General features: G+C 46.6%; 2 protein-coding genes across 7 annotated transcripts in view; one reads left to right on the plus strand and one right to left on the minus strand.

The window, feature by feature from the left end:
• LOC137304413 (glutamate--cysteine ligase regulatory subunit-like) overlaps positions 1 to 11,808 on the minus strand; it is a 17,889-nt gene extending 6,081 nt beyond the window's left edge. For 2 of the 4 annotated variants that reach the window (XM_067973002.1, XM_067973001.1), the window contains exons 1-8: positions 11,715 to 11,808; positions 9,622 to 9,913; positions 7,742 to 7,813; positions 6,937 to 7,021; positions 6,266 to 6,322; positions 3,422 to 3,624; positions 2,252 to 2,366; positions 1,320 to 1,454 (exon numbers count right to left, since the gene is read on the minus strand). In XM_067973002.1, the coding sequence (XP_067829103.1) occupies positions 1,320 to 1,454; positions 2,252 to 2,366; positions 3,422 to 3,624; positions 6,266 to 6,322; positions 6,937 to 7,021; positions 7,742 to 7,813; positions 9,622 to 9,744 (790 nt within the window). In that variant the 5' untranslated portion in view covers positions 9,745 to 9,913; positions 11,715 to 11,808. Of the gene's footprint in view, positions 1,455 to 2,251; positions 2,367 to 3,421; positions 3,625 to 6,265; positions 6,323 to 6,936; positions 7,022 to 7,741; positions 7,814 to 9,621; positions 9,914 to 11,714 lie in introns of all 4 variants that reach the window. The other 2 variants (XM_067973003.1, XM_067973004.1) reach the window with 2 other exon arrangements.
• Positions 11,809 to 16,688: 4,880 nt separating this feature from the next.
• Positions 16,689 to 22,853, plus strand: part of LOC137304416 (proto-oncogene vav-like) — an 88,469-nt gene continuing 82,304 nt past the window's right edge. Inside the window, exon 1 of one of the 3 annotated variants that reach the window (XM_067973006.1) lies at positions 16,689 to 17,097. In XM_067973006.1, the coding sequence (XP_067829107.1) occupies positions 16,894 to 17,097 (204 nt within the window). In that variant the 5' untranslated portion in view covers positions 16,689 to 16,893. The remainder of the gene's footprint in view (positions 17,098 to 22,853) is intronic. The other 2 variants (XM_067973005.1, XM_067973007.1) reach the window with 2 other exon arrangements.

Consider the following 22,853-nt stretch of genomic DNA (forward strand, 5'->3'; position numbering starts at 1 on the left):
TACTTAACATTAAACCACAGCTGCTTTGAAAAGGAAAATAGCAAAAACATTCTGGCCTATTAAAGCTTCAAGTTCTTCTTTTAATTTTTTAGCATGGGAAGGAGAAGTTAGTGCCACAGTTTGGACTTGGACTGAATTAGAGACATTCAAACCTATGTTGCTACTTCAGTGCAGTGCTGAGGGGAAGATACTGTTTTATTGGAGCTGCTGCCGTTTAGGCAAGATGTTAAACTGAGGTCCCATCAGCCCTCTCAGGTGGCCAGAAGAGATCCAATGGCATTACTTGAAGAGAGTTCGCCCAGTGTCCTCTAAACTTTTACCCCTCAACCAACATTACTAAAAAACAATTTAGTTGGCCGTTAATCTCACCACTGTTTGTGGGACCTTGCTGTGTGTAAATTAGTTGCTATGATTCCCGACATTACAACCATCAGTACAAAAAGTCATTAAACAAACGCGATACTATGTCAATAGATTACACTACTTGGCAATTTCTAATTAAAATTTCTTACAATGATTGTCCAGAGTACGTTTATAAAAGTAATGTGCAGATTACACCTGGGGTGACTACACCTCAAAAGTACTTCACTGGCTGTGAAGCACTGTGGGACTGTCCTGAGGTGGTGAAAGGCGCTATATAAATGCAAGTTCTTTCTGTTAATATCACACACCAGCCACCCTTTGGCCTCTCGGAGTGAGATTGCCAGCCTGATACTGAATCAGGGCCGCACTGACAAGACTTATTAACTGCTACATGTGTCCCTGTGATAAGCAAGGTCTCAGTGCATTTTGTGTCTGTGTCTAAGGACACAGAAGAACATTAGGAACAAGAGCCAAAGACTCTCCAGCTTGCTATGCCTTTCACGCCCAGTTTCATGACCCACTCTAACCACTGTTTTGAAGTCTTCCTGCCCTAAGCCCACTGACCTCTGATGAGTCAGAACGAGACACCAAAAACTAATCCAACCGCAGTCGCAGCAATGTCATTTCAGGTATATGTTGCGTGTGAAGAGATGTTGCAGCCCATCTTCCATTATTTAAAGGGGCTGCCCCTCAATTTTTGGATGCTCTTTAGTCCCAGGCTCCTGATCTTTGGCGACCCAGTGAGGAGGGCAAGTCGGAGGATCTCCTCCAGGGCCTGACCAAGGTGGCCATTTATAGGTCCGGGGTGGGTATGGGTATATGGTGGGTGGTGAGGTGTGGGGGTTGTAAGGGGGTAGGGGGTGTCACTCTGGCTGCCGGCTTCTATTCCGCGGCCTTGTCTGCGCCCGGGCGGCCCCGGAGAAGGAGCACGTGTCTTTCTGCATGAACCATGTAACCTTTTGACTTGATGATTCCTCTGTCCTTAATGATTGCTGAGTATCGAAGGATCCACAGAGGTGCCCACTCATGACCACGAGGGTCCTGTAGACTGGCATTGAGGGCTTCTTGAAAAGATCCCACTGGGAGAATATCTGGGCACAGAAGAAGATCTCAATAAATCTATGGTTATGTTTCAAAAAAATCTAGTGTTTGCAGCATTTCCTGTCCCCGAGCTTCACTTCCTGATTTTGCGATTTTAGGTCACGTTCTTTATGTCAACATTAAGAATACCCGTGTAATCGATTATAATGAGAATCCTTGATGTAAACAGGCCCTGGTTAGAGTTGCCAACACTCCAGGGCTGCCCTGGAGTCTCCAGGAATTAAAGACTAATCTCCAGAACACTGTTGCCAACAATCCCGGGAGAAAAATCATAAGGGCATTAAAAAATTGTGTTTTTAAAACATTTTCTTTGAACGCTTTTGTTTATTGATTTTCAAAATATTGGACATGGGGAAAAAAGGCTGTTTGACTGACAGTCAAGAACCATTCAAGCCGGGTAACGAAGGGTCTGTTCGCTTTCCGATTGGCTGTGGGAAGGCGGGGCACCGCGAGGATGGACATGTGGGGCGACCAATGGCAGGAGTGTGGGGGGAGGCGGGGCGGTTGGAGGCAGGAGGTCATGTGATGAAACCTCCAGGAATGTGTCCAACCAGAGTTGGCAACCCCAGTCCTGGTGGCGCTGTAATGGCACAGGTAAATGTCCAGCTGGTGACCACATAAGTGGGAAACTCCAACCTCAAACAGGTGAATGGCCCTGTTAACCTGCTTTTGCTGGTGTTGGCTGACTGGATATTTGCTCCCCCCCGACAATGGGAAATCACCAAACCAGAACATGACCGACAGCTTACTAGATGCGGAAGGAAATTTTGTGCAAATGATACCTTACCTGCAGGGTCATTGTGAGTCAGCAGTTGAATGTTGTTTTCGTTAGCGAAGGCGGTGAGGTCAGGTGGTATTACACAGCAGGAGGCCAGGTTCACCTGGTTACTGCTCGGTTGGACCTGCGGTAAGAGTACGTTGGTTACGAAGAGTTACAATCGGCGGCCGATGACATTTAGATTCATGTCGTGTTTTACTTTTTTTCCCGTTTATTTGTTTCTTCTCACTTACTTTCCTTCCCTCCTTTCTTGAAGGCAGCGACTGAAGTTGGATTCAATTCTGCCGGTGATTTCAACACTTTGGTAGCAGGTCCAAGTGGACACTCTTCATGTGAGCATTGCTGGGCTATTCAACCGTGGGGAGCATCATATCAAATCCCAGTTCTGGCCTAACCCAATGTACACACATGCCCTTTCCAGTAATCAGTAGCAGAAACCCTGCTTGATGTGAACCTTGTGTTGGCAATGAAGCCAATCTAGTATCTCCACTGCTCACCCAGCTGAAGATCAGCTAACTCTGTTCAGGGACTGAGCCTGGAGCCTCCCTGATCTGCATCGCTCAGTTCCTGATTCTGTAATCCTACTGTTGTAATGTAGGAAATGCAGCAACCAATTTGCGCACAGCAAGGCCCCACAAACAGCAACGTGATAATGACCAGATCATTTGTTTTTAGGTATTGGTGAAGGGATAAATATTGTCCAGGACACCGGGGAGAGCTCCACTGCTCTTCTTCGAATAGTGGCCATGGGATCTTTTACGTCCACCTGGGACGGCAGATGGGGCCTCAGTTTATCATCTCATCCGAAAGATGGCACCTCTGACAGTGCAGCACTCCCTCAGTACTGTGCTGGAAGTGTTAGCCCAGATTTTGTGCTAAAGTCTCAGGAGTGGGGATTGAACCACAACCTCTGGTCTGAGAGGTGAGAGTGCTACCAATTGAGCCACAGCTGACAAGGCCACTTGGCTGCAGTCTGAGCACTTTGGAAAGGAAAAGTCACCCAGAGCTCCTGTTCCTGACCTCTTGAAAGTGCATATATGTGGACATTGGGTAGGGACAGGACAGACTCGTGTGTGATGAAATATATCCACCTGGGTAAGGAACCAGAGGGCTGAAATACCCAGCAAGAGTCCATGTCTTCAGGAGAAGAGGAGAAAATTGAAGATGGGGAAGACACACCTGTGCATGTTGGCAAAGGGCCTCCAGTACGTTCTTGTCCAAGTCTGAAACTCCTATTGATGCGATCACCTGGTCTTGGACCAATGTCTCCAGCTCGTCCCAATAAGGCTTCAGGTCCACCAGGGTCAGATGTTTTCCTTCTGGCAGTGGGGGAGGGGCAAGGATGACAGAATCCAGCTGAGTTACCCCGAGCTCCAAACAGGCTACGATTGAAAGGAGGAAACATCTCACTTAATCCTATGCTTCCTGTGCTCTCACATAATGAATGACAGATCGGCCGGTTGTGTGGCTATCCAACTTAGGTATAATAACAACAGGGATAAACTCTATAGGAATGTACACATTGGTGGATATACAAGATGAACGCTACAGGTACGTACCTATCATAGATGTACTGGAGGAAATCTATGGATTAGCACCATTCATTGATGGTAGAGGGGAAACTTGACGATTGAATGTCCATCATTGATGGGAGAGGAGGAGCTCTATGAGTAAGTGCTCACCAGTGACTGTACAAGAAGATACCTATGGTTATTACCCAAGACTGATGGATGCTGTCCTATAGAGCTCCTCCTGTACCATCAGAGATGGCACAGGAGGAGCTTTATGGATAAACATCATTTAGTGAGCACACGTCATTGATTGCACTGCCGGGTCATGGTACAGGAGAAACATTTACAAGTGAGCACCCATCAGCGAGGACCTTGGTAACTGAGTGCCTATCAGTGATGGCACTGAAAGAGAATGCTTACAGGGGGAACTCTCTGGGTGAACATCTATTACTATTTGAAAGAACAAACTTTCTATAGCACCTTTCACACCCTCAGGATGATCCACAGCACTTTACAGCCAATGAATTACTTTTGAAGTGTTTCCTAGGCAAAAATGGCAGCCAATTTGCACACAGCAAGGTCCCACAAACAGTAATGAGATAAATGACCAGCGAATCTGTTTTTAGTGGTCCTGTGGGATGAATGCTGGCCACGAGACAAGGAGAGCTCCCAGCTCTTCTTCGAATAAGATCTTCTACATCCACCTGATCTACCTCGGTTTAATATCTCATTGTAAAAAGACAGCACCTGTAGCAGTGCAGCACTCCATCTGTACTGTCTCTCCGACAGTGCAGCACTCCCTCAATACTGTCTCTCTGACAGTGCAGCACTCCATCAGTATTGCCTCTCCGACAGTGCAGCGCTCCCTCAGTACTGCCTCTCCGACAGCGCGGCGCTCCCTCAGTACTGCCTCTCTGACAGTGCGGCGCTCCCTCAGTACTGCCTCTCCGACAGTGCGGCGCTCCCTCAGTACTGCCTCTCCGACAATGCGGCGCTCCCTCAGTACTGCCTCTCCGACAGTGCGGCGCTCCCTCAGTACTGCCCCTCCGACAGTGCGGCGCTCCCTCAGTACTGCCCCTCCGACAGTGCGGCGCTCCCTCAGTACTGCCCCTCCGACAGTGCGGCGCTCCCTCAGTACTGCCTCTCCGACAGTGCAGCGCTCCCTCAGTACTGCATCTCCGACAGTGCAGCACTCCCTCAGTACTGTCTCTCCGACAGTGCAGCACTCCCTCAGTACTGCCTCTCCGACAGTGCAGTGCTCCCTCAGTACCGAACCACAGACAGTGCAGCACTCCCTCAGTACTGCCTCTCCGACAGTGCAGCACTCCCTCAGTACTGCCCCTCCGACAATGCAGCACTCCAACAGTACTGACCCTCCGACAGTGCAGCACTCCCTCAGTACTGCCCCTCCGACAGTGCAGCACTCCAACAGTACTGCCCTGGAGTGGCAGCCTAGATTATGTGCTCAAGTCTGAAGTGAGGCTTGAAGAAGCAGTGCCTTGGCCATGAATTCTCTATAAGCAGAGCCCCCTAGACTTCTGCAGCACCTCAAAGCCAATTTCTGGATTAATCTCAACTAAATCCTGCAGTGTGAGAATGCAGATTCTGTAGCAATTCTGGCCATCTGGTTCAACAAGGAGGCCACGTACTCCTTGGAAAATAAGAGTCTAAATGGGGTAGAGAAGCAAAGGGATTTGGGATCCTGATTCACAAATTATTAAAAGTAGCAACACAGGTTAACGAGGCCATAAAATGCAAACAAAGCAATGGGGTTCATTTCCAGAGGAATAGAATTACAAAGCAGAGAAGTTATGTTAAACTTGTATAGAACCTTGGTGAGACCAGGCTTAAGAGTACTGTGCTCAGTTTTGTTCTCCATGTTACAAAAGGGATACAGAGGCACCGGAGAAATGAGGATGATACCAGAACTTGAGGTTATAACTTTCAGGAAAGATTGAACAGGCTGGGGCTCTTTTGTCTAGAAAAGAGAAGGCTGAGGGGTGACCTGATAGAGGTCTTTAAAATTATGAAGGGGTTTGATAGGGTAGATGTGGAAAAATTGTTTCCGCTTGTGATGGAGACCAAAACTAGGGGGCCATAAATATAAGATAGTCACTAATAAATCCAATAGGGAATTCAGGAGAAACTTCTTTACCCAGAGAGTGGTGAGAATGTGGAACTCGCTACCACATGGGGTAGTTGAGGTGAACAGTATAGATACATTTAAGGGGAGACTAGATAAACACATGAGGGAGAAAGGAATAGAAGGTTATGCTGATAGGGTGAGATGAAGAGGAGTGGGAGGAGGCTCGTGTGGAGCATAAATACTAGTATGGACCATTGGGCCGAATGGCCTGTTTTATTGCTGTAAATTCTATGTAATTCATTATAATAAACTCTGTTTACAATAATTTCCATGACATTTGGGGCCCGGTCTATAAGGTAGTGAACGAGAAGAGATTTGCTCCCTTGTGATTCTGCCCATTGTACAATCTGAGTTGACTCTGCTCACCTCTCGCCACAGCCTCTTTGACGATTGCAGCGTCAAATCTACAGATGAACAGTTTGGCTGTGGGAGAGAAGAAAAGAAGGTATCAACAAAAACAGATCCCTATCTCTGTAACCTCCTCCAGCCCTGCAACCCTCCGAGATCTCTGCGCTCCTGCAATTCTGGCCTCTTGCGAATCCCCTGTTTCCAATGCCCCCTCCATTGGCAGCCGTGCCTTTAGCTGCCTAGACCCTAAGCTCTGGAATTCCTTCCCTAAACCTCTCCATCTCTCCTCCTCTAAGACGCTCCTTAAAACCTACCTCTTTGACCGAGCTTTTGGTCACCTGTCCTAATATCTCCTTATGTGACTTGGTGTCAAATTTTGTCTGATAATCGCTCCTGTGAAGCGCCTTGGGATGTTTTACCACGTTAAAGGCGCTATATAAATGCAAGTTGAGCAGGTTGGTGCTCGGGAATCCCTGGTGCCATTCTCTGACCCATGCCTTCTTGCAGTGCAACTCCCCCTGGGAGTACTGGATTGGTCCTTTGCCTCGCTCAACAATTGGTTCAGAGAATGGGAGTCCATTTCACCCATGACATAAAGCCCTTTTATAGCCCAACCATCGATTGTTCAAAAAAACCAGATCTGCAGATACCTTGGGTACAAAGCCAGATCTTCCTGGGAGTGCACCTACCTGATATCTTGATATCCTCTCGCTCGCTAGGCCCAATCCTCTCGGTATCCTGAATAAGATTGCAAACCAGATGCTCCGGTAATCGCTGGCAGAATTAGTCAGGGGGAAAAAAAAATGTTCATAATTAAACGAATGTTAAACGGAACAGTGGGCTAACCAGTGAAGATCCAAGGTGTTATAAGTGGGTAAATCTTTGAACTCTCACCTCCAGCCACCCCTCTCTCTCTCTCCCCCGCATTAGTGGAGATTAGAGACACAACAAAACCCTATGACCAAGAGCAGATGCACCCCACTAGATGCATCTGCCCATACTTGATGCTGAGCTGGGAGTGTTTGATTCTGGTACTGGGGTCACCCAAAATAAAAGGGTTCCATTGCCTAAATTAATATCCCCCACCCTGATGAGCACAAAATACTCACATATTAAAAAAAAACGAGCATCCCTATAGGGGCTACGGGAATTCCTGTATGATGCAGGGAAACATTAAGTGAGTTCCCAGGAAGGACAAGAGAAGAATCCCTGAATTAAGGAGGGGTTTGGGGTTCCAATAGTGTTTTTCAGACAGGGTCTGACCAATTTCAAAATGGCTGCCATGCGCTTCCAGAAGCCAACAATGGCGGCAGGAATTGCATGCACTGCTCAACTGACATAGCAAGCGGATTAAGTGTTCAGGACACAGTTCGTGCTTCTTGCTGCGATTTGAAGAAAACAGTCAAGGACATACAGGATAAAATTACAAAAAGGATAGGGTGACACTGAACTGGGAAGAATGTAAGTCTCACACCGACCAGGAAATAGGCTCACCTTCACTTCAGCCTGATCCGGATTGAACTTTGAACTCCATTCAACCAAAGCAGCCTTGATGCAATCCAGAACCTATGAAGATATCAGATGGGTTTAATTTCAATGGCTCCTATTACTGCATTAAAATGATACTTCATCATCTTGCTGGGGAGATAGATCAGTGGAGCAACAAGATGTTAGAGTCCAAGATGGCAGAGGGATGTGAGTCTGTGATAATGTTTTGCTCCCTGTCCTCATCCCTCAAATCTTATTCTATATGAAATAAACCAATTATTTGTCAATTGCCCATCTAATAAACTAACAACCAAAATTATATTTCAGTGTTTAATTTATACATATATACTACATTCACAGGGGTACTATATGCACACGTACTATACACATGCACTACATATATAGACATACTATGGGGCAAATTTACTGATCCACACCACCAAGTGGGGAACCGTCCTTGAAGTGAGTGTGGGTCAAGGTATTGGGGTTTCAGGGGTCATAGCCCTAGCTCTGCCCCCTGTCGTTGAACAAGTGTCCTAGATGTCAGTATCGCTGCACCAAACTCCAGCCACTCGATCTCATAACTGCCCCATAGTTGTTAAGTTTGAATTTTTGGAGGTCTTCAGCCCCATGATATGCTCCCCCGTCATGAACTGAATATTCTTCAGCTTTAAGCTGTTGAACTATTGCTCGACTTTTAGGCCGTCCCGTCAGCACTCAAAGATACAGCTGAGGTCAGCCACTCACTGTTTGTGGAATTACAGGCCCAAATGTACGGCTGAGGAGATGAGGCCAAGTTTCCTTGGTAACTGACGTCCCCAATGCATTTCCAACAATCTTCCTCCATTTTTTTAATTCATTCATTCTCGGGATGTGGGCGTCGCTGGCAAGGCCGGCATTTATTGCCCATCCCTAGTTGCCCATTTGATACAACTGAGTGACTTGCTAGGCCACTTCAGAGGGCACTCAAGAGTCAACCACATTGGTGTGGGACTGGAGTCACGTATAGGCCCAGACCGGGTAAGGACGGCAGGTTTCTTTCCACATTTGTAAACAAGTTGGGCTTTTACGACAATCCAACAGCATCATGGTTACCTTTATTGGTACCAACTTCCTAGTCCCAGATTTTTATAAAACTGAATTCAAATTATCAAATTATCAAATGCCATGGTGGGATTTAAACTCACATTTTCTAGATTATTAGTCCAAGCCGCCAGGTTACACATCCCGTTATATAACCACTGTGCTACTGTATCCCTTGCACAATCACAAGACACCACCTACTCACTACCACAAGGAGTAGTTGAGGCGAGTAGCATAGATGCATTTAAGGGGAAGCTAGATAAACACATGGGGGAGAAAGGAATAACAAAACAACTTGCATTTATACAGTGCCTTGAAGTAGTAAAAAGGCCCAAGCGGCTCCCACAGGAGTGATTATCAAACAAACTTCAACACCGAACCACATAAGGAGATATTAGGACAGGTTGGTCAAAGGGGTAGGTTTTAAGGAGCCTCTTAAAAGGAGGAGGAGTGAGGTAGAGAGGCGTTGAGGGAATTCCAGAGCTTAGGGCCCAGGCAGCTGAAGGCACGGCCGCCAATGGTGGAGCGATTAAAATCAGGGATGCGCAAGAATGATATGCAAGAATAGAAGGATATGCTGATGGGGTGAGATGAAGTAGGATGGGAGGAGGTGCATGTGGAGCATAAACACCGGCACGGACCAGTTGGGCCGAATGGCCTGTTTCTGTGCTGTAAATTCTATGTAATTCTATGCAAAAAGACAGGTTTGGATGAAGAAGGCCTTCCAGCCTATTTGATCTCACCCCTCCAGAATACCAGGCCTAACGGGTTACACGTCACGGTGACCACACATAATACACTACCTCTTGATCCGGTGTCACTGGACATCTCCTCGCGGAGCTGCACCATCTCACCACGTTGCCGGTGTATATGTTGACTGTCTTTACCGTATTGAGATCAAATACCCGTGTCTTCAATTCATTCATTTCGGTTGCCAGGATGTCCTTTTAAGAAGTATCGAGCTCCACAATGACTAAGTTCCCAACAGAAGGAGAATGGCTGTAGTTTTACTTCCACCGAGTTCTTCAAAGTCGAAGACAGCCACGGTACTACGAGGCTGGATTATGGACAGGGAATTCCAGTCCTGTGACATCACTGGGAAACACCCAAGTAACAATAAATAGAGGGAAGAGCCAATCATAAGAAAGCATTGTGTCTAGCCTGAACTCAGCAGCCAATTAGAGGTGTAAGGGGTGGGGCCTCACTGTTGGGCAATGAGTGAATGAACTGGAAATGAGTTTGCAGAATTCCAGCCCCTCCCCCCCCCTCACTCACACGCAAGTGATTTACGGTGTTGTCTGTGGGCCAAAATCCAGAGTTGTACATCTGGCAGGCACAGCCAATCAATTATCAGCTTCAAGGATGGAGGTAGAGATCACATAGAGACCAGATAAACTGGTGCTATTTCTGATGCTGTTTGTCTTGTGACTGTGATTACCTTCTGGAAGATTTTCTATTTTTTGCCTCTTGCTCTCCTGAGGGTGCTGACTCGTGCTGGGACAAGGTGGCACCGGGGGCCCCCTAGCCAATTAGCCATTTCTCAAGTCTAAGCCTAACCATGTCTGGCTGAGGCTCAGTGGGTAGCGCTCTTGCTGCTAACTCAGAAGGTTGTGGGCTCAACTCCCACTCCACAGACACCTCAGTGAGGGAGGGCTGCAGTGTCAGAGGTGCTGTCTTTTGGATGAGATGTCAAACTGAGGCCCCCATCTACCCTCTCAGGTGGACATAAAAGATCCCATGACACTATTTGAAGAAGAGCAGTATTCCAGGTGAGACCGCACGTGGAATACTGCATACAGTTTTGGTCTCCATACTTAAGAAAAGACATACTTGCTCTCGAGGCAGTACAAAGAAGGTTCACTCGGTTAATCCCGGGGATGAGGGGGCGGACATATGAGGAGAGGTTGAGTAGATTGGGACTCTACTCATTGGAGTTCAGAAGAATGAGAGGCGATCTTATTGAAACATATAAGATTGTGAAGGGTCTTCATCGGGTGGATGCAGTAAGGATGTTCCCAAAGATGGGTGAAACTAGAACGAGGGGGCATAATCTTAGAATAAGGGGCTGCTCTTTCAAAACTGAGATGAGGAGAAACTTCTTCACTCAGAGGGTGGTAGGTCTGTGGAATTTGCTGCCCCAGGAAGCTGTGGAAGCTACATCATTAGATAAATTTAAAACAGAAATAGACAGTTTCCTAGAAGTAAAGGGAATTAGGGGTTATGGGGAGCGGGCAGGAAATTGGACATGAAGCTGAGTTCGGATCGGTCAATGCCCTGTGGGTGGCGGAGAGGGCCCAGGGGCTATGTGGCCGGGTCCTGCTCCGACTTCTTGTGTTCTTTAGATTTGTGGTTGGGATCAGATCAGCCATGATCTTATTGAATGGCGGAGCAGGCTCGAGGGGCCGATTGGCCTACTCCTGCTCCAATTTCTTATGTTCTTATGTTCTTATGTTCTCCCCGTGTCCTGGCCAATATTTATCCCTCAGCCTACGTCACTGGTCATTATCTCATTGCTGTTTGTGGGATCTTGCTGTCCGCAAATTGGCTGCCTGGTTTCCTACATTACACCAGTGACCACACTTCAAAAGTACTTCATTGGCTGTAAAGCACTTTATAAATGCAAGATTTTTTTTTTCTTTCTTTAAAGGCTTCCTCTTTGTGACCAAACAAATCCCCCAACTTTTCCATTAATTGGTATGCAGCTGTCCTCTGTGAGGCTGCCTTGAGGCACTCGCTACACGAATGCCTTAACATAAAGGCAAGTCACCATTGTCTCCTGACCCCATTTATACCGTCTGCCTCAACCACCAACTTTTTCTGCAACTCTATAACCCTTTGATCGACTGACTGCCCTTCTCACTCCTAGCTCATTAATTTTTAACTTGGGGTCCCTTACTTTATGAGGCCTTTGCCGCAGTGAAGAATTCGTCTCCATTCACTGAAGAGCTGGCGTCGAGACAGCCTGGAGTCTGCTCTGTAATTGGCACTTTGCAACACGTGGTGTAGATTTAGTCCGAAGGGAACAGTTGCAGCTCTGCTTGACTCGGCTGTGTTCTGGGCTTTGGGCAAAAGGGAGCAGCCAAAGTGCACCATGTTACACACAGACCACATCCTCTTCCTTCCTCACCCTTAGGGACTGTATTATTTAGCAGGTCACGCTTTCAAAAACAAAGTTAGGAAATTGTTAATTACAGGAAACATTAAACATTCTGTTGGGGCTTTTGGAGGTCTCAACAATAATAACTTGCCTTTATATAGCGCCTATAACATAATAAAATGTCCCCGAGGCGCTTCACAGGAGCGATTATCAGATAAAAAATTGACACTGAGCTAAAGAAGGAGGCATTAGGGCGGGTGGCCAAAAGCTTGGTCAAAGAGGTAGGTTTTAAGGAGCGTCTTAAAGGAGGAGGGAGAGGCGGAGAGACGGAGAGGTTCAGGGAGGGAAGTCCAGAGCTTAGGGTCTAGACGACTGAAGGCACGGCCGCCAATGGTGGAGCGATAAAAATCGAGGCTGCGCAAGAGGCCAGAATCGGAGGAGTGCAGAGATCTCAGAGGGTTGTAGGGCTGGAGGAGGTCGCAGAGATAGCTGGGGGGGGGGGGCGGTGGTGGCGAGGCCACAGAGGGATTTGAACACAAGGATGAGAACGCCACCACAAACAGAATTTGAAGACTGGACTGAATTACAGTTTGGAGGCTCGTGGAGATCATTGCCCCCCTCTCTTCAGCATGAGGGAAAAGAGAAGGATTAGACCCACCGTCCCCCTCAGGGTAAAAGCTGGATGCCTGGAAGCTGTCACCTTCCATGCCCCTCCCTCACCCCTTGCCAATGGCGAATAGCAGCACCAAAGTGTACAGATACTAATGGGGGATGATTAGCAGCTGGAGAACCTCCTGACCATGTCCCGTAACTCCCTGTCAAGGAACATTTGAGATACCAGTACAATGGATGCCAATAAGGCTTGTCCGTGGCCATCTATGTTTGCCCGGGAAAGGGTGTGCTCCTATACTGTGGGGAAGATGCACCTACACCTACTCATGCACCATTGATGGACACCACCAAGGGTTGGCGTTGACACGCCTGAGGGAAAGACCATTTGTAACCAAGGCAGGAGGTTGTTACACAAGATTAGGGCTCATGGGGTGGGGGTCGATTAGCATCATTTGAGGATTGGTTAACGGACAGAAAACAGAGAGTAGGAATAAACGGGTCATTTTCGGGTTGGCAGGTTGTAACTAGTGGGGTGCCGCAAGGATCAATGCTTGGGCCTCAGCTGTTTAAAATATATATCAATGACTTAGATGAGGGGACAGAGTGTAATGTATCCAAATTTGCTGACAGATACAAAGCTAGGTGGGAAAGTAAGCTGTGACGAGGACGCAAAGAGGCTGCGAAGGGATATCGACAGGTTAAGTGAGTGGGCAAGAAGGTGGCAGATGGAATATAATGTGGAGAAATGTGGAATTATCCACTTTGGTAGGAAGAATAGAAAAGCAGAATATTTCTTAAAAGGTGAGAGACCAAGAAATGTTGGTATTCAGAGGGATTTGGGTGTCCTTGTACACGAATCACAGAAAGTTAATGTGCAGGTACAGCAAGCAATTAAGAAGGCAAATGGTATATTAGCCTTTATTGCGAGCGGGTTGGAGTATAATAGTGAGGAGGTTTTGCTGCAGTTATAGAGGGCTCTGGAGAGACCACATCTGGAGTACTGTGTACAGTTTTGGTCTTCTTACCTAAGGAAGGATAGACTTTCCTTAGAGGCGGTGCAACGAAGGGTCACTAGATTGATTCCTGGGATGAGAGGGTTGTTCTATGAGGAGAGATTGAGTAGAATAGGCCTATATTCTCTGGAGTTTAGAAGAATGAGAGGTGATCTCATTGAAACATATAAGATTCTGAGGGGGCTTGACAGGGTAGATGCTGAGAGGCTGTTTCCCCTGGCTGGAGAGTCCAGAACTAGGGTGAATAGTCACAAGATAATGGGTCGGCCATTTAAGACTGAGATGAGGAGGAATTTCTTCACTCAGAGGGTTGTGAATATTTGGAATTCTCTCCCCCAGAGAGCTGTGGATGTTCAGTTGTTGAGTATATTCAAGACTCAGATCGATAGATTTTTGGACACTAAGGGAATCAAGGGATATGGGGATTGGGCGGGAATGTGGAGTTGAGGTCAAAGATCAGCCATGATCTGATTGAATGGTGGAGCAGGCTCGAGGGGCCATATGGCCTACTCCTGCTCCTATTTCTTACTTTCTTGTGTTCTTAGGAAGCCCAATGGGCCAAGTCAAGGTGAAGAGAAACCCATTTTCTTCAATAATGTCGAGAAACCCCTCCATGAGAAAACCACATATACAAGAGGCAAAGTTTGACTTGACTCCCAACAGCGCATGGTGATAGATGATAGTGACGTTAGGAATAGCACCTGCCTCTTGAGATTAGTCACATTCCATATCAATGTTGCAATTCTACCGCAAGATTTCCTTATACAGTAAATTTTTGAAGATGCTGTAGAGCAGCCATCCTGTCAGCATGGCTCCCTCCCACCCATAGGACAAGCATGAGCTCACCATTACATCGGTCACTCCAGCCGGTCTAGAAGGGAAGGCAAGACCAATAAGGTTAGAGGAAGATAGGACGATAGGAACAGGAGTAGGTCACTTGGCTGCTCCAGCCTGTTCCGCCATTCAATGAGTTCATGGCTGATCTGTGACCTAACTCCATATACCCACCTTAGCCCCATATCCCTTAATACCTTTGGTTAACAAAAATCTATCAATCTCAGATTTAAAATTAACAATTGAGCTAGCATCGACTGCCATTTGTGGAAGAGAGTTCCAAACTTCTACCACCCTTTGCGTGTAGAAGTGTTTCCTAACTTCACTCTTGAAAGTCCTGGCTCTGATTGTTAGTCTATGTCCCCTAGTCCGAGAATCCCCAATCAGCGGAAATAGTTTCTCTCTATCCACCCTATCAGTTCCCCTTAATATCTTGAAAACTTTGATCAAATCACCCCTTAATCTTCAAAATCCCAGGGAATGCAACCCTAGTTTGTGTAATCTCTCCTCGTAATTTAACCCTTGGAGACCAGGTATCATTCCAGTAAATCTGCGCTGCACTCACTCTAAGACCAATATATCCTTCCTAAGATGCGGTGCCCAGAACTGAACACAGTACTCCAGGTGTGGCCTAACCAGGACTTTGTATAACTGTAGCATAACTTCTACACCTTGTATTCTAGTCCTCTAGATGTAAAGGCCAGCATTCTATTAGCCTTTTTGACTATTTTCTGTACCTGTCAGTGACATTTTAATGATCTATGTACATGGACCTATGTACATGGGCACTATATCAACTCTAAAAGAAAGAAAGACTTGTATTTATGTAGCACCTTTCATGACCCCAGGATGTCCTAAAGCACTTTACAGCCAATAAAGTGTAGTCACTGTTGTAATGTAGGAAACCCGGCGGCCAATTTGCGCACAGCAAGATCCCACAAACAGCAATGTGATAATGACCAGATAATCTGTTTTAGTGACGATGGTCGAGGGATAATTATTGGCCAGGACACCATGGAGAACTCCCCTGCTCTTCTTCGAAATAGTGGCCGTGGGATCTTTTACATCCACCTGAGAGTGCAGACGGGTCCTCGGTTTAAAGTCTGATCCGAAAGACGGCCCCTCCGATAATGCAGCGCTCCCTGAGTCGTGCGCTGGAGTGTCAGCCTGGATTTTGTAACAAAGATTACTTCAAAATTACCTTTTGTAAAGCAATAATACTCACTTTAATTAAATCTGAAAAGAATTAAAATACGTTGTCTCTTTAAGAGCACCTACAGTTGTGAAATACAATTTCTGGTCACATTTATTTTGTGATGGTGTGCCTCAATCTACCACTAAGGGGCGGCATTGTACACAATACATTCATGGGTTGCGGTAGTGTAATAGTTATGTTACTGCACTTGTAATCCAAAGACCTGGACTAATAATCCACCGAAATCTGAGTTCAAATCCCACCACGGCAGTTTGAGAATTTAAATTCATTTAAAAAAAAATAAAGCAGGATCAGTAAAAGTGACCATAACACTGTTGGATTGTTGTAAAAACCCAACTAGTTTCTATTTTCATTGACTCCGTGTATGTGGATGATGCCCTCAACGGGCAGCGTACAGAATGAGAAAGAGGAAGGGGCCAAGGACAGGTCCTTGGGGGACTCACGAGGTAACAGTGCGGGGACGGGAAGAGAAGCCATTGCTGGAGATGCTCTGGCTGTAATCGGATACGTAAGACTGGAAGCAAGTGAGGGAGGTCCCACTGAAAGAAAGAAAAACTTGCATTTATATAGCGCCTTTCAGGATCTCAGGACGTCCCAACACGTTTTACAGCCAACGAAGTACTTTTGAAGTGTAGTCACTGTTGTACTGTCGGAAAACACGGCAGCCAATTTGCGCACTGCAAGATCCCACAAACTGCAACGTGATAATGACCAGATAATCTGTTTTTAATGAAGTTGGTTGAGGGATAAATATTGGCCCAGGACACCGGGGAGAACTCCCCCCTGCTCTTCTTCGAAATAGTGGCCGTGGGATCTTTTACGTCCACCTGAGAGGGCAGACGGGGCCTCGGTTTAACGTCTCGCCCGAAGAACGGATGGTGCAAAGATTGGGATGAGGGTTCGGAAAACCAAAAAAAAACATGAAAAAGCTTTAAACAAAACCGGAACAGCCCATTGCTGTTTGAAATGAAATGAATAATGCTGTGGCTGCTCAGCCTGGTTAGTTGCAAAGCTCTCTGGGAGTTGGAGTACGGCCTGTGTTGCATGAACTACGACTCCCAGAGTGCTTTGCAGCTCATAAAAGTGAGGCTTTTATTAAAAAGTTGAAAGAGGAAGGAGCTAGTGGTTTAGAAAGAAGCTGCTCTCTGGAGGAAACAGTCAAGCGGGGAAATGCAGCGAACAGGTGGCAGCTTTCTCTTCAGGGTTTTTTTTCGCTCAACTTAATTTTGCCGTTTTGTTTTTTTTGTAACTCGGGCTCATGCACACTTTGCTCCTTTTGGCGGATTGCTGAACCGTTTGGGAAATGGATCTTTGGAAGCAGTGTGCCCACTGGCTGATTGACTGTAAAGTGTTGCCCCCCAATCACCGAGTGACCTGGGACAATGCCCAGGTCTGCGACTTGGCCTGGGCTCTGCGGGATGGCGTCCTTCTCTGTCAGCTTCTCAACAACCTCCGGCCCCACTCGATCAACCTCAAGGAGATCAATCTGAGACCTCAAATGTCTCAGGTAAGTTAAAACCTCTCTTTGACTTCTCTGCGATCTCCTGTGCTCTCGGTAGCCGTGTTCAGTTACGTGAATATCGCGTAAGGGATAGGTATTAAAGGACCCCACTGCCCCCCGCCACACCCCCCCCCCGGCCCCACCTTGAATGGTTCAGCGAGTTTGTCTTAATGAGTAGCTGAGATCAGAACAGTCCCATTTGCAGTCCGTGGTCTGTGCTGAGATAGGTGATCACAGGAACATAGAAACAGGAGGAGGCCATTCAGCCCCTCAAGCCGGTTCTGCCATTTAATTAGATCATGGCTGATCTGTATCTTAACTCCATCTACCTGCCCTGGTTCCGTAACCCTTAATCCCCTTACCCAACAAAAAATCTATCAATCTCAGTTTTGAAATTTTCAATTGACCCCCAGCCTCAGCAGCTTTTTGGGGGGAGAGAGTTCCAGATTCCCATTACCCTTTGCGTGAAGAAATGCTTCCTGACATCACCCCTGAACGGCCTAGCTCTAATTTTAAGGTTATGCCCCCTTGTTCTGGACTCTCCCCACCAGAGGAAATAATTTCTCTCTATCTACCGTATCAAATCATTTAATCATCTTAAACACCTTAATTAGATCGCCCCTTAATCTTCTATACTCGAGGGAATACAAGTCTAGTCTATGCAACCTGTCCTCGAAATTTAACCCTCTTAGCTCATGAACGCAGCTGGGTTGGTGTTAGGAGTGCTCCAATTGTCCTCAGTGCCATTGGGCTAGAGATGGAAAGACCAGGTAGGATCTCATCACCTGACTCCTGCTGGAATTCCACATGTGTGATAATTCCCAACATCTCCCCATGGTTAAAACTGCTGGGCTCGTACATGAAGTCTGGGCGCTCGGGTAAGGTAATGGAGGGTGACGGGAGACTGAGGAGCGTTAAGTCAACACCTTAGTCTGAAGAGGAGGAGATGGGTGACAAACAAAACAAAGAAAATCTATAATGGTGATGGTCCATTCATAAGTGACATTTCCTGTGAGTGATTTACCTTTAGTTTTGCATAGATAGGCTGACTGTCCCATGTCTGCAGTTCCCAAAGCAATTCAGATAGGTGAGGTGTGAATCGTCCTCTGGTCTCTTTTGATCAGCCACTTTATCCGTCGTCACACTTGCCCAAAGTCTGTTGGCACTGAAGATTTTCTCTTGTGCCCGATTTGCTCTCCTTTTCTTCCCCCGAAAGTCCTCAGTCCTGTCGGGGTACAGTCCTGCGGGCAGGCACCTCCCCGAAATGGCCATTCTTCATGTGCGAGCCCAGACAGCGGGCGGCAGCAGACTATTCCGCCGCAGTGGGAATCACGAGCGAGCCCTGGTATGGTGTCGCACGTGCACTTTCTGGACCTTCCTAGCCTGGGGGAGCTGAGACCAATCGTAGCCCCCCCCCAACCACTGCCCGACTGAGACCACAGACAACAACAATAACTTGCATTTATATAGTGCCTTTAAACTAGCAAAACATCCCAAGGCGCTTCACAGGAGCGATTATCAGACAAAAATTGACACCGAGCCATATAAGGATATATTAGGACAGGTGACCAAAAGCTTGGTCAAAGAGGTAGGTTTTAACGAGTGTCTTAAAAGAGGAGAGAGAGACGGAGAGGTTTAGGGAGGGAATTCCAGTGCTTAGAGCCGAGGCAGCTGAAGGCACGGCCGCCAATGGTGGAGCGATGAAATTCGGGGGATGCGCAAGAGGCCAGAATTGGAGGAGCACAGAGATCTCGGAGGGTTGTAGGGCTGGAGGAGGTTACAGAGATAGGGAGGAGCGAGGGCCATGGAGGGACTTGAACACAAGGATGAGAATTTTAAAATCGAGGCGTTGCTGGACCGGGAGCCAATGCAGGTCAGCGAGCACAGGGGGGGGGGATGGGTGAACGGGACTTGGTGCGAGTTAGAATACGGGCAGCAGAGTTTTGGATGACTGGGGATTGAAGCTCGGACCTTCTGATCTGTGCGGCTTAGTTAGGATTAGACAAGTGCCTGAGGGGAGCTCACGGTAGGACTTCAGAAAAAAAAGGAGTTGGCGGTAGTCGGGAAGGAAAATTTAGTGACCTAAACCTTTTCGTCGTCTTATTATCCATCTGACGAAGCCGACTGACTGGGTTTGCATTAATGATCCACCCACACTCCCCTCACCAGTTGCGACTTCCAAATTATGTGCGTCCCACAGAAAGCGGGGGATGATTGCACAGTGAGTTGACAAGGGTGATGTGTTAGTGCACAATATGGAATGCAATCACAGAGCAGAACAGACTTCACCATGATGGTGCCAGCGATGGGAAGTTATAGTTATAAGGAGGGACTTGAGATACTAGCGTTCTTTCCACTGGAACAGAGAAGGCTGAGGAGATTTAATAGAGGTTTATTAAAATTATAAAAGGGTTCTGTTAGTGAATCGGGAAAGACTATTTGCTCTGGTTGAGGAGTTAGTGACAATGGGTCATCAATTCAGAATTGTCATTAGGAGAGTGGGGTGAAAGGTCAAGGCAGAGACCAATCCTTCTTTAAAGGGAAAATTGGATAAATTTTTGAAGCAGAGAAGGTTACAGGGCTATGGAGAGAGAGTGGGATTAGTCTGGATTGCTCCAGCAAGTAGCGATCACGTAGTAAACGTGAGAGTAGGAAATTGGTAAGACAGAGGAACGATACCTGCAAATTCATCTGTGCCTCTCAGTTGCTGTTTATTACTGTGCTTAGAAACAGGCAGGGAGCAAACATTTTGTGTAGAAATCTCTCTCTGGTAGCATAACAAATAGACAGCGTTGCTGTCTGTCTCCGTCCATAGTCTCTCTGAGCAGCAGTGTAAAAGCTTAAAGCTCTGGACCAAATAAACTACTTGTAAAAATATATTTCTTAAAAGCCTCATTGTTTTACTTGCAAAACAATGTACTATTGATGCTGATGTACTTCCTTACTGTCAATGGAGTTGCGTAACAGGTCCATCAAAGAACAGGGCTCTGCACCTCATCATTGTTCAGGGATTTGTCCCTCATGAAGGGTCAAAGGCCAAAGTGCAGGACAGCACCACAGTTAAGAAAAGAGTAGGCTAAAAGATGAGGTAAATCAAGTAGCGTTTAGTGATTGAGATTTAAAAGCTGTAGACTGTAGGCAGAAAGGAAGACTGTGGGAGATGAGGAGTTCCACAGTTTTGAATGAGTTTGATCAGCCTTGATTTCAACACAATGAGGAGCAGTAGTGTCAAGAATGATGCATTTGATGCTTAACTCTCAGTCACAACAAATCTAGCCCTAACTCAATTGCAGTGAAGTGGCTGCGTTGTATTTCTGATCATGTGTGAGAATAGTGGCAGGCAATTCACATCTCAGTATTACCTGGTTTTGTAATGTGCCAATTCATGGCACCAAATGATTATCAATAATATCATTTGTTTCCACTGCACCAGAATTTATGTAGGTGGAGGATGTGGCACAGGATGGTTAAAGGGAACATCCCCTCCTGGTCATAGATGGAGGAATATTGATTTGCAAAGCACTGCAGATTGCTGCAGTCATGTAAGTAACACGTGAATGGTCTACGTTTCCTGTGGAAATGGTACGCAGCGTCATGCATGATATGCAAGTAATACATGTAAAATTTGAAAAGTACTCTCCACTTCTACACCACGTGGACAGTAGCATTGTGCAGTGATAGAATCAGCTGTCCCGCAGTGAGTACCACTCTTGCCCTGGAGTCAGAATTGTGGGTTCAAGAAACACTCCAGAGACTTGAGCACAAAATCTAGGCTGACACTCCAGTGTAGTACTAAGGGAGTGCAGATGAGACGTTATCCTGAGGCCCCGTCTGCCCTCTCAGGTGGACGTAAAAGATCCCATGGCACCATTCAATAGAAGAGCAGGGGAGTTCTCCCTGGTGTCCTGGCCAATATTTATCCCTCAACCAACACCTAAAACAGATTATGTGTCATTTATTTCATTGCTGTTTGTGGGACCTTGCTGTGCGTAAATTGACTACCTTGTTTCCTACATTACATCAGTGACTACACTTCAAAAAGGGACTCCCATGCCCTGGCACGTCCTGAGGTCGTATAAGGCACTATATAAATGCAACCCTTTCTTTCTTTTCACTTTAAAATCTAGAGATCATGCCAACTTGCCAACAATAGGGGAAAGGGTTTATGGGTCTAAAAGAGTGATACATATCACCAACCTATTTAAACGCACTGAAAAGCATCGGATTCCAGGAGTGAGAGGGATACAAATTTTATATTTTATAATTTCTAGACCCCCCATTGCATTTTCCTCCCAACTCAGCTCATTCTCATCTTCTTCTCTGGGTGGAGCCATATAATTCCAAACCCTTGCCAGTTTCTTGTGCTTTGAGTTAGGAACATAGGAACAGGAGTAGGCCATTCAGCCCCTCGTGACTGCTCCGCCATTTGATAAGATCATGGCTGATCTGTGATCTAACTCCATATACCCGCCTTTGGCCCATATCCCTTAATACCTTTGGTTGCCAAAAAGCTATCTATCTCAGATTCAAATTTAGCAATTGAGCTCGTATCAATTGCTGTTTGCGGAAGAGAGTTCCAAACTTCCACCACCCTTTGTGTGTAGAAATGTTTTCTAATCTCGCTCCTGAAAGGTCTGGCTCTAATTTTTAGATTGTGCCCCCTACTCCTAGAATCCCCAACCAGCGGAAATAGTTTCTCTCTATCCGCCCTATCCGTTCCCCTTAATATCTTATAAACTTCGATCAGATCACCCCTTAACCTTCGAAACTCTAGAGAATACAACCCCAATTTGTGTAATCTCTCCTCGTAACTTAACCGTTGAAGTTCTCTTGTCTTGGCTGCTGATGAAACATTGCCCTTTAGCGATGGGAAGAAAATGTCACCTTGGCCATCTCGCTTGGCTCCTGTAGGCGATTACGGAGCAGCACTGGGCGTATCAATGGAGCAACCTTGGAACTTGACGCTCTGACTCTTTTTGCTGGAAGAGGCACAGAGTGGAGGCCATGTCACGCAGCTCGATAACTAGAGCCATGCGGAGGAGGCCTCTGAGTCATCCATGCGCGCTCCTGCCTGAGGGAGACTCTGTGAAGATGGACGGTCTTATAAGGCGGAAAATATAGTCAGCTGGATCCAAGGAAATCTCATATTGTAGCACTGGAGGGTTGCTAAGGCCTCATGTAGTCATTGCTATGATTTGGTGCAGGGCGTTTTGGGCGGAGGTGTTTGATACAACTTAAAACGAGATCTACTTGAGAACAGGGCTGGGGAAGTGGGGGGTGTGCATTAGAGCAAAATATTTCTCCTCAGACTGTGGTTCTCCTGTGATAACAGAAATTCAGCTGTGAACTGAAAGTGAAACACAGAGGAGATACAATACGGAACAGGGGAGCAGCTTATTTCTGTGCATTGAGGAACTTGTGCATAATCCACCAACAACAGTACATTTCACTCGCGTGAGAGATCCATAATTCACAAGTTTTTTGAAAAATTGAGAAACTTACATGATCAGCCATGGTCTAGTTGAATGTTGGAACAGGCTCGAGGGACTGAATGGCCTACTCCTGTCCCTATGTTCCTATGAAGGGCCCAAAGCAGGGAATCAGCAAGGCTGTAAATTGTTAAGAGGGAATATGAGATGAATCAAGTGTTCAGGTTTTAGGAGCCTGTAGAACAAGCTTGGCTTTTAGTGAAACCCAGGAGGGAGGAAACAGAGAGGTGAGGGGCCCTGGGAAATCCTGAGAAAGTTTAAGCTGGAGCAGGA

The sequence above is a fragment of the Heptranchias perlo genome, chromosome 37, assembly GCF_035084215.1.
Source record: "Heptranchias perlo isolate sHepPer1 chromosome 37, sHepPer1.hap1, whole genome shotgun sequence".
Lineage (NCBI taxonomy): Eukaryota > Metazoa > Chordata > Chondrichthyes > Hexanchiformes > Hexanchidae > Heptranchias > Heptranchias perlo.